Source organism: Strigops habroptila, chromosome 9 (assembly GCF_004027225.2).
Source record: "Strigops habroptila isolate Jane chromosome 9, bStrHab1.2.pri, whole genome shotgun sequence".
In the NCBI taxonomy this organism is placed as follows: domain Eukaryota; kingdom Metazoa; phylum Chordata; class Aves; order Psittaciformes; family Psittacidae; genus Strigops; species Strigops habroptila.
Genome location: NC_044285.2, coordinates 20032080 through 20042326, shown reverse-complemented (window position 1 = coordinate 20042326; position 10247 = coordinate 20032080). Strand labels below are relative to the sequence as shown.

General features: G+C 56.9%; 1 protein-coding gene across 3 annotated transcripts; it reads left to right on the top strand.

Annotated features, from left to right (window-relative positions):
• Positions 1-1260: 1260 nt before the first annotated feature.
• CLK3 (CDC like kinase 3) lies at positions 1261-10245 on the top strand. Of its 3 annotated transcripts, none has more exons than XM_030498189.1 (13): positions 1261-1337; positions 1492-1643; positions 3407-3614; positions 5732-5825; positions 6101-6167; positions 6814-6930; positions 7494-7660; positions 7790-7884; positions 8245-8374; positions 8833-8915; positions 9267-9346; positions 9519-9609; positions 9854-10245. In XM_030498189.1, the coding sequence occupies exons 2-13, from the start codon at positions 1492-1494 to the stop codon at positions 10037-10039; spliced, it is 1470 nt and encodes a 489-aa protein (XP_030354049.1). In that variant the 5' UTR covers positions 1261-1337; the 3' UTR covers positions 10040-10245. The 3 variants fall into 3 exon arrangements, with proteins under 3 accessions (XP_030354049.1, XP_030354050.1, XP_030354052.1); XM_030498190.1 differs by having other exon boundaries at positions 1304-1331; positions 1490-1643; XM_030498192.1 differs by lacking the exon at positions 1261-1337 and having other exon boundaries at positions 1562-1643; positions 3376-3614.
• Positions 10246-10247: the final 2 nt, after the last annotated feature.

Sequence of the window (10247 nt, the reverse complement as noted above, 5' to 3'; positions counted from 1 at the left end):
ACTGGGCTGTCAACGTGTGCTGGGATGGTGGGTACCAGTGGGGGGGTGCTGGGGCTCCCTGGGTGGGAACCTCCCTCCTCACAGGCCTCAGGCTCTCTGGGGTCACCCTGCCTGGGCTCTGGTCTGGGCAGCAGACAGGCCAAGGCAGAGCCTTTCCCCCCAGGATTCCTCCCCACCAGTGGGTTTGGCTTTTCCCAGCTCCAGCTTTTCCCCACTGGAGCTCAGCTCAGGCAGCCCAAGGACTCGCCTGCCCTTAAAGCCGGATGCCCAAAGCGGGTAGGGTGGGCTCTGGTGAAGGTGGGGGGCAGACACCCTTGGTGCACGGGGTTTATCCACCAGCAGCACCAAGACTGGAGGTGGGATGTGCTGGGATAGAAGGTGGTGTCTCCCCTGGCTCTGGGGTGCTCAGAGACATGGTCTCAGGTGAGGGGGGGCTCCATAGCACCCACTGCAACCTCGCCCCGAGGTGTGGGACATCCCCACGGCCCTCCCAGCCCTGTCACTGCTGTGCTGCACCCTCCAGCCCCGCTGCCCCAGAGGGACCCACATCACTGCCCCTGCCTCTATGGGCTCCACACCCGCGGTGGCCGCGCTCCAGCCCTCCCAGCGCACCTTCCCAGGGCTGGCAGCTGCTGTTTGGGCTGGAATCCACTCCTCCAGGCAAGCTCCCATTCCCAGCCTCCCGCCCTCCATCCCTCCCCTAACTGCCACCATTCACTGCTCCTCCCTGCCACAACCTGGATTCCTCAACAAGGGGCTGCAGAGAGCCCAGCGCGGATGAAAGCATCTTGTTGGGACAGTTTTTCAAACACTAAGATCCCTTCATCAAGGGATTTCCAACCCAAGTTTCCCAGGACAGCACCGGGAGGCTCCTCTTCATTCCCCAGGGCTGGAACCACCTCAGAAGGGCTCCAGAGCTGTTCAGGAGGAGGTTGTGTGACCACCACCGACCTCCAGCCCTGCAGACGGAGCCCGGACGATGATGTGGGTGTTAAGACGGCTCAGAGGCCAGGCTGGACACAGGGGCTTGGAGCAACCTGCTCTAGTGGAAGGTGTCCCTGCCCGTGGCAGGGGTTGGAGCTGGAGGAGCTTTAAGGTCCCTCCAACCCAACCCCGGCTGCGGCGCTGTGGCAGGCCCCGGTGGAGGTCACGGGGAGGGCGCGGTCCGTGCCCCCCCCTCCCCCCCCCCCCGGGCCCACCCCCGCTCCCAACGCCCGGTCCCGGCGGGTGAACCTCGACCCGCGTTCCCGGGGCGGGGCCGGAAGCGGAAGCGGAGCGGCGGCGGTGCGGGGCCGGGCCGCAGCCGCCGGGCGCGGAGGGGCGCGGAGCGGGGCTCGGTGAGAGGCGGGGAGCGGGGCGGGGGGGGCGCGGTTCGAACCCAGCGGAGAAGCGGTAACGGGCCCGTTAACCCCTGCGAGCGCTGCTGGGGCCGCGGCGGTGAGAAGGGCCGGGGCGGGCGCGGGGTGAGCCGGACACCGCCTGTCTCCGCAGATGCATCACTGCAAGAGGTACCGGTCCCCGCAGCCCGAGAGCTGCCTGGGCCACCGGTGGAAGAGGAGGAGGTCCCGCAGCAGGGACGGCTACGAGGGGAGGCTGCGGGAGCCCCCCCGGAGGGAGCTCGGCAGGAGGTCACGGTCCAGAAGGTGAGGGCAGGGTCCGGGCAGCGGGAGCCGGGGTCTCACGGGAGCAGGGGATCAGCCAGGCTGGAGAAGACCTTTAAGCTCATCAAGTCCAACCATTGCCCAGCTCTGCCAAGGCCACCACTAACCCATGGCACTGAGGGCCTCGGCTACACGGTGTGTGAACACTTGCAGGGACGGTGGCTCCAGCACTGCCCTGGGCAGCCTGTTCCAATGCCTGAGCACCCACTGGGGCAGGAATTGTTCCTCATCTCCATCTAAACCTGCCCTGGTGCAGCTTGAGGCCGTTTCCATCTGATGACCCCCGTCCCCCACCCTGGGGTGTCTCAGCAGCAGCAGCTTTCATTTCCTGACTGCAGATCAGCTTTAAACCTGTAAATCCCAGTGGTGGAAGTAAAGGCCTTAATGGTGTGTGCCCTCCCTCCCTCCCTCCCGCGTTCCTGCCACAGCATCTCGCCCGAAGCTTTTCCCAAAACAACACCTTTAATATTACTAAGGGAGAAGAACCTGCCCTGGAATGGTGTTTCCTGGTTCTAATGCTGTGGAGGCATTGGAGCCTTTCTCTCCCGACAGCCCGCTTCCTGCTGTAAGGATTACGAATGGGATATCAAACACTTTTCCCTCACCTGTGCTGTCAGAAAGGATCCAACTGAGCTTTCCTGCTCTGGATTTTACCTCTCTTTGGTCAGCATTCCCACAGGGACAATCAGGTGCTGGATAAGGGCTCTGATAACAGGAGCCGCAGTGAGGGTTCTGGAATAGATGGGGACTGAAACAGGCTGGTGGGTCCTCACTGCTCCGTGGTGCCGGAGCTGCTGCAGCCAGAAGGGAGCTGGCTTCATCCTTAGATTCCTGACATGTTCTACAGATGAATTTCTGGCTTGTGGTTACCTGAAGGCAGCAAATCATGAAGCACTCCTGATGCTTTTCCATCTTCCCTTTGAATGGAGGTTGTGGGACAGCTTGGGATGGCCCCAGGCTTGGTGAAAACCTTCCTGCCCCTTTATTCTCAGCTTAAACTCTCGCAGGTTCACTGGTCTCCTCTGTACTTGAGTCCTTCAGGTTGTTCTCTCCAGTTCCTCTGGATCCTAAAAGTACACACTGAAGCTTCACAAGGGTGTGTTTGGGGTTTGGGAACATCTCCCACCTAAAACACAGCTCACTCGAGGTGTGAAGCAAGGCTTGGAGTGGAAGCTGGCTTATCAGGCCAGCTGGTTAGGCTCTAGCTTAGAAGCACAGCTCTAGTCTGAGGTGCTGGCTCATGGAGTGTGGGGCAGGAGCTCGGCTACACCATGGAGACCAAATCTTCCTTCTGGCTCCTGCTCATGATCTGAGCCGAGGCGTGTGTGTGTGTTTGGTGTTTTGGGGCCTCCAGTCCCCCCGGGGCGATGACTGCAGCATTGCTGCTGGCTTCAGGCCTCTTTTGGCTAAGAACTAATGAGAGATCCTCCTGAGGGATGTTAGACAACACTTGTGTGTGGTGGCAGAGGCGGCTCAGGTGAGGCAGGCAGCCCAGATCGAGCTCAAAGTGGGTGTTTTCCCCCCCCATCCCTTAAAACATGGGAATACCACACCATGTCCTCTTCAAACCTCCTTTTTGTCGTCTGGGAAGTGGTCAGCGCCTGAGCCGCAGCAGAGGGGAGGTTTGGAGCTGGGACCCCTCCTGTTGCGTCCCTGTCACTGGGGAGCAGGAGCACTTAGCTCCATCAGGACCGTGTCTTTGGTGCTTTTCCAGGCTCACAAACCCATTCTTGCTTGTGCCGCAGCCATGACAGGATGCCTTATCACCGGCGGTACAGGCGGGACAGCGATGCCTACAGGTTTGAAGAACGAAGCCCATCCTTTGGAGAGGATTATTACTCGACCCGCGCGCGGAACTGGCGGCGTTCCAGAGGCCGGGAGCAGCACCGCGCCAGGAAGCATCAGCACCACTGCCGGAAGCGCAGGACCAGGTCTTGTAGCAGTGCCTCCTCGGTGAGTAGCATCCAGAACGAGCTGAGGATTGCTCAGGGTTTTAACTGTTCTTGCCTCCTTCTAGCTCGGAGCGCTGGGTGAGTACCTCGAATCCCATTCCTGTGTGTCTTTGCATTGCGATGTGGAATGTACAAGTCCAAAACCTGTGTCTTGTTTAAGCAGGGAGTGTTTGTAGCTCTTGGTTTCGCACAAGTCCAGCCCCCTGTGTAGCCTGAATACGTGAGGAGCCCAAGCTGTGCTCCGTGCAGCCAGGGAGGGGATCAGGGCAGGCTTCGAATGGCACACACGTGACAGGCCAGCGAGGGGGAGCCCTGGCCACAGGCCAGCCTGGCTGCTGGGCACCTGCACTGGTGGGGCTTGGACGTGGCCAGGGCTCTGCTGTGCTCACTGCAGCCCCGCGGGGGGGTTGGTATGCAGCGCTGGTGCACAGCTCCCGTGGAGGCACGTCCAGTTGACTCGGTGCCAGGATCCCAGAGCAGATGGGATCAATCAGGCTGGGTTGGAGCCCTGGTGGTGTTAACCCCTGTCCCACTGAGCTCAGAGGAAGGCTTCTGCCTTCCGAGGATGTGCACGTGTCCTCTTCGCCTATTCCCGCACAAGTGGCCTTGGATTTCAGCTTGAAACTTGCCTGTTTTCCACTCCTTCCCAGGATTAATAGGGAATATTTGGAAGTGAGTGGGAAGGCTGCTCCTGGGAATACCCTGGAAGCGTTGGGAAGTATCTGTGGCTCACCCCTTCACTCCTGTAAGGGACGTTTCCATCTTCCACACGTTTGTTGCTTTTAAGTGTTATGACACCTCAGTGTCCGAGTCCTGATCCCTGCAGCCACAGTGGATAGCTGCATGCCCGGGAACTCTCTGCTTTCCTCCTCTTCTTTCTTTTCCAGTTGACTTTTTAAGTCTAGATTTAGGAAGAGCCAGGCTTAGGATGGAAACCCTCCGGTGTGGTTTGTGTGCCTGTGATGATGATAACGGGCTGCAGGTTTGGGGCTGGTGTGATCTAAACCCTTTGAAGTCTCACATCTGTCTCACTGTTCCTCTCCTCCTTCAGTTGACCTTTAGGGGTTGGATTGTAGCTCGTTATTCCGGCCTAGGTGGGGGGCACAGAAAGAGAAGCCTGGAAATGTTGAGCTTTGGATTCATTTCTTTGGCTGTGGCGATTGTAAGTTACTTTTTAAGGCTGAATAGAAACAGAGCAGGAATTAGGGCAGAGTCTTGCTTTGTGGACCCCGGGTCCTTTCAGGAACGTTCGGCTGGTTTTCCAGTAGAAGCTAGAGGTGGCAGGGGGGAACGTGGCCTCAGACCGGGGGATGCCTGGAATGAAATGCTCCCTGGGGCTTCATTCAACTCAAGTCCTCCCAGGCTTAAAACTGCATCCTGCAGCCCCGGGTCTGTTTGCACCCGGGTGGGTGTGTGGCTTTCGGGGCAGTGAGTAGCTGGCTCTGTCAGGAAGGGAAGGGCTGGTTCGTAGCTGGGGCAGGCGATGGGTAGCTGGCGATGTGTTAACTGAGGTACAAAAGAGCTATACAGAGGGAGAACTGCTCCTCTGGCTTCTACTGGGCAGCTTGTCCAAACTGACAGCTCCATGTGCCCTTCATCACGTTTGCCAGCGGAGAAAGTGAGGTTCTTCTGGCAAAGCCCTTCTCCTTCCGTGCCTCCGGCAGCATCCTCGGGAGCTGCTGCTCTGTGGGGAATGGTGGTGCCTCGGAGCTGAGCATCCCAGCTGCTGCTTCCCTTCCGAGACTTACAGAATCCCAGCCTGGTTTGGGTTGGAAAGCACCTTAAGCTCATCCACTTCCAACCCCCTGCCACGGGCACCTCCCCTTAGACCATGTGGCCCAGGAAGAGGGGGGCATTTTCCCTCCACGTAGCGTATGAGCGAGTTTTTTTTCTTTACATACCTGTAGCTGTTTATGACTTTTCTGTTTTGAAGTTAGTTTGTGTCTTGACGTGTCCCTTGCAATATCCCTATCGTTATATATGCTGTGTGCCTTATGAAATGCTGGCATCTGGAAAACCCACCCGCCCGACGCACCGTTCATCTCCAACCTTTGAATGCCACCACATTCCCGCCGCTCGGAACCGGTCGTGTGCCGTTGCGGGGGGCGGTGTGTACAGAGAAGCCAACAGAGCAGTAAGCGCAGCAGGAGCGTGGAAGATGACAAGGAAGGTCACCTGGTGTGCAGGATCGGCGATTGGCTTCACGAGCGATGTACAGCCACCTTTCGTAAAACTTTACCTCTCTACTTTCTATCCCCGTGTTAGAGCAGATCTCTCGTGTCCTACTCGAGGGGGCTCTAGTGTTTTATTGCTTGTAACTGGAGCGAGCAGTAAATTGCCTCAGGCAGACGATAGACACTTGAGTTTTAAAGAGTGTAGCAGTGAGATGCTTTGGTTTTGCTTTGACGTGTTATGGCTGGGAAGATGCAGGACCTCAGCTCCCGCCCGGGCCCTCGCGTTCACGGCCGCTCCTGTTCTCTCTCCTAGATGAAATCGTCGGCAGCCTGGGCGAGGGCACGTTTGGCAAGGTGGTGGAGTGTGTGGACCATGCCAGGTGGGCACCTTCCCTTCCAAAGAGCTTGTCTCGTGTGTCTCAGGCGCTCACAAGCGTCACAGTTTGGGCCTGGGACCAGTCATCACCTCCCACTTGTTGAATTCAGTTGTTACAGCAAGTGGAAAGGTTCATACCCTGTTTGCAGGCTGCTGTGTGCAGGAAGCAGGGATGCGTTCAGTGACCAAGTGCTTCGGCACAGGCTGTTCTACTGCATTAACTGCAGCGGAGGGATGGGCCAGGCAGTGGGGAAAGCGACCTCTTAATGTGCCAGGGTCCTCACTCCGCCTTCCTTTTAACCTCTCCTGTGATTACACTTGACCCCTGCCTCTTCCTGACCCTCTGGCTCTGAGCTGTGGGGTCTCCTCGGGAATCCCTCTGGCACACTTGGAGAGGGGAGGCGGCTGCTGGAGCCGCAGTGACCTTAGAGGCTGCAGCTCTTTGGAGTGTAACCCAGCAGCAGCCTTCCCGTTCAAGTTAACCACTGGCCGAGCAGCATCAATCTGTGGCAGCCCTTGAGAGCATGACTAAGCCTTTTAACACAGGCAGACGTGACTGGAGTAACCGGGGTGTGCCCTCGCTGTGCGGCTGAGGCCAGGTGTACCTGGGCTTCATCTCTGACTCCATCCTCTGGTCTCTTCCCTTACAGAGGCAAATCTCAGGTGGCGCTGAAAATCATAAAGAACGTTGGCAAGTACCGAGAAGCAGCCAGGCTGGAAATCAATGTCCTCAAAAAGATCAAAGAGAAGGATAAGGAGAACAAATTGTAAGTTCCTACGAGGCTCCTGGGTGGTCAGTACCACGTCCTCACAGACATGTGCTGTGCTTGGGCCATACCCAGAGAAACACGGCGCTGTCTCATTCAGAGGATTCCAGACTGGTTTGGGTTGAAGGGACATTAAAGCTCATCCAGTTCCAACCCCCTGACACGGGCAGGGACACCTTCCACCAGAGCAGGTTGCTCCAAGCCCCTGTGTCCAACCTGGCCTTGAACACTGCCAGGGATGGGGCAGCCACAGCTTCTCTGGGCATCCTGAGCCTGTCTCTGGTTTTACTGAACACTTTAAACTCTTTAACAACTGAGGTGCCAGGTCACAGTGAGGGAAAACTAACCAAAGCTGTTTTAACAACCACCTGGATTGGAGCTCTGTGCCCAGAGGTGGTTGAGCAGAGAGGGGAAGGGGTGTCTCTGGTGTACACAGAGGGGTTACGGTGCTGCTGAGTCAGCTGGCTCAGAGCTTTTTGCTCACCAACCACTTCTGAAGTAGGCAGGAACGTGCAGAACTGCCCTGCCTGATGGTTAACCCTCCCATCGTTCCCTCCACACAGCCTCTGTGTCCTCATGTCAGACTGGTTCAACTTCCATGGCCACATGTGCATCGCCTTCGAGCTGCTGGGCAAGAACACTTTTGAGTTCCTGAAGGAGAACAACTTCCAGCCATACCCTCTCCCTCAGATCCGGCACATGGCCTATCAGCTCTGCCATGCCTTGAGATGTACGTGCCCGGGGCCATCAGGGTGGGCTGGGAGGGAGCTGGGGGGGAGCTCGCTGGTGCTTGGATGGGCAGAGTTGTTTGGGTGCTTCAAAGTGTGTTCTTTCTCTCTCCTCTCCACCCCCGGTGCAGTTTTACATGACAACCAGCTGACTCACACCGACCTCAAGCCAGAAAACATCTTGTTTGTCAACTCGGATTTTGACACTCTCTACAACGAGAAAAAGGTGGGTTGTGTCCAGTAGATGGGCAGCAACCTGCCCTTCCCTCCCTGCAGCCATTGGATCTTCCTTATTCCCTATGTGTCCCACCAGGCCTTAGAAGTCTGGTCAGTGGGAACAAACTGGCCTTTTCCCTTTCCCATGTCTTCTAAAAGCCGTAAGACTGCTTTAGTGGCTCCAGTCAACGTGGAGGAGCATCTGGGGGCTTTCCTCAACGCTGAGATGTAAAGAGCTCAGAGCTTCACAGTTCTAATCCATGTACTTAGTAAAGCAGACACAGCAGTTCTGTGGTCAGAGGGCTGCTCTCAAAGCCCAGCCTCATCCTGAAGCAGCTCCCAGAAGTACTGAGGGTTTCTTTGCTTGCAGAGCTGCGAGGAGAAATCCATTCGGAACACGAGCATCCGCGTGGCTGACTTCGGCAGCGCCACCTTCGATCACGAGCACCACACCACTATCGTGGCCACCCGGCACTACCGTCCACCAGAAGTGATCCTGGGTGAGTGCTCCTGGTGCTCCGGGAGTCTTGGAGGGCTGGAGGAGAAGCCTTGTCCCAGGGAATGCTGGAGGGTGGCGCTGTCTAGAGGAAAACCAGCTTCAGAGCACTCTGGTTCTTGGGGAAAGCCTGTCCTGTGCGGTGCTGCACCACCACCTCGGTGGTCCCAAGGTCCTGATGGTGTGGAGGGTAGTCATGGATAAGGCAGGCTCTTGGCAGGGAGCTGAGGAAAGCCTGTGGGACTTGGGAAGTGCTCACACTGGCTCCAGGGGAGTGCGGAGTCAGCATAAGCTGGAACAGAAGCGTCTGGGGGAGACTCACCAGTCTTTGTGCAGCAACGCAGAGTGCACGGGTCACTTCTAGGTCTGTCTCTGTGTAATCCCTGCAGTTGCAACAAGGAAGTAGGAGAAATCCGGTGGGAACGTGTCAGGAGCACCAAGTGACTGTGATTCTCTTTGCAGAGCTGGGCTGGGCGCAGCCGTGCGATGTCTGGAGCACCGGCTGCATCCTCTTTGAGTATTACCGCGGCTTCACGCTCTTCCAGGTATGATTCTTGCAAGAGGCATTTGTACCCTACAAAGTCCTCAATGTCTAAAAGGGCTCAGACTTAGCTGAAGGGAAGGGATCAGGCATTGAAAATCAGAAGTTGGGTTTGAAAGAAGCCCAGGGAACCTCAGGGTTTGGGGAATCGTGCCTTTGCTGGAAGCACAAGGCTCAGGTCACCTCTGGGTTCTTCACTGTGCTGGGCAGAATAGAAGAATCAAGAGGCAGAAGGGGGCAGAGCCTGCATCATTCCAGAGGGTTCTTTTCTCCTGCTCTTGTGTAGGTGACAGACCTTTTGTGATCACATCTCCCAAGCTCTGAATTAATGCCCCGTCGCTCTTTTCCTTTGCAGACCCATGAGAACCGAGAGCATCTCGTCATGATGGAAAAGATCCTCGGACCAATTCCATCTCACATGATCCACAAAACTCGGTGAGAGCCTCTTCCTGCCCTCAGCCAGCCCAGACAACTGCTGGTGGCTGATTACTGAGGCTACAACTTCTCTGTCCTCGCACTGGACCTCTCCTACACGGGTATAGCCACGGGAGATGCGCTGGACACACATCCCAGGAGTAGCTTTACTAACACCACCTTCCCTTGACAGGAAGCAGAAGTATTTCCACAATGGAAACCTGGTTTGGGATGAGAACACATCCGATGGGAGATACGTCCAAGAGAACTGCAAGCCCCTGCGGGTAGGTGCTGCTGGAGGCCTGGCTGCATTGATCCTTCCCCATATTGGTGGCGATGGGGCTTCAGGATGGGAATTTCCCATAGGAACTGGCTTCTGCAGAGCCCCAACCTCTCCTCTGCAGAAATGGACTGGAGTGGCTGTGGCTGAGAGGGAATGGGAGGGATGCTGTGTTTGATGCTGTGCATCACTAAACCAGGGCCTGGGGCTCAGTCCCTGTGCTACCAGTCCCCCCCCTTCTCTTCCAGACCTACATGTTGCACGACTCGCTGGAGCACGCGCAGCTCTTCGACCTGATGAGGAGGATGCTGGAATTCGAGCCTTCCCAGAGGATCACGTTCTCGGAAGCCCTCCTGCATCCCTTCTTCACCGGCCTCTCCGCAGAGGAAAGGATGCTGTGCGGCCGCGGCGCCAGCCGGAACCTGAGCAGATGACAGCTGGGAACGGGGTGATTCCTGCTGGATTTGTACCTCCAGGATCAGTCCAGCCTCTGCAGCCCAGCTCTGCTCACCCTCCGAGGGGCTGGGACACTGCACTAAGGACCCTGGGGAGGGGAGGGAAGAAAAGCTCCGTTGGAAAGCACAGATTTGTCTATTTATATGTTGTAAAGTTAAAATAAAGTGTTTCTTATTGTTTGCTACT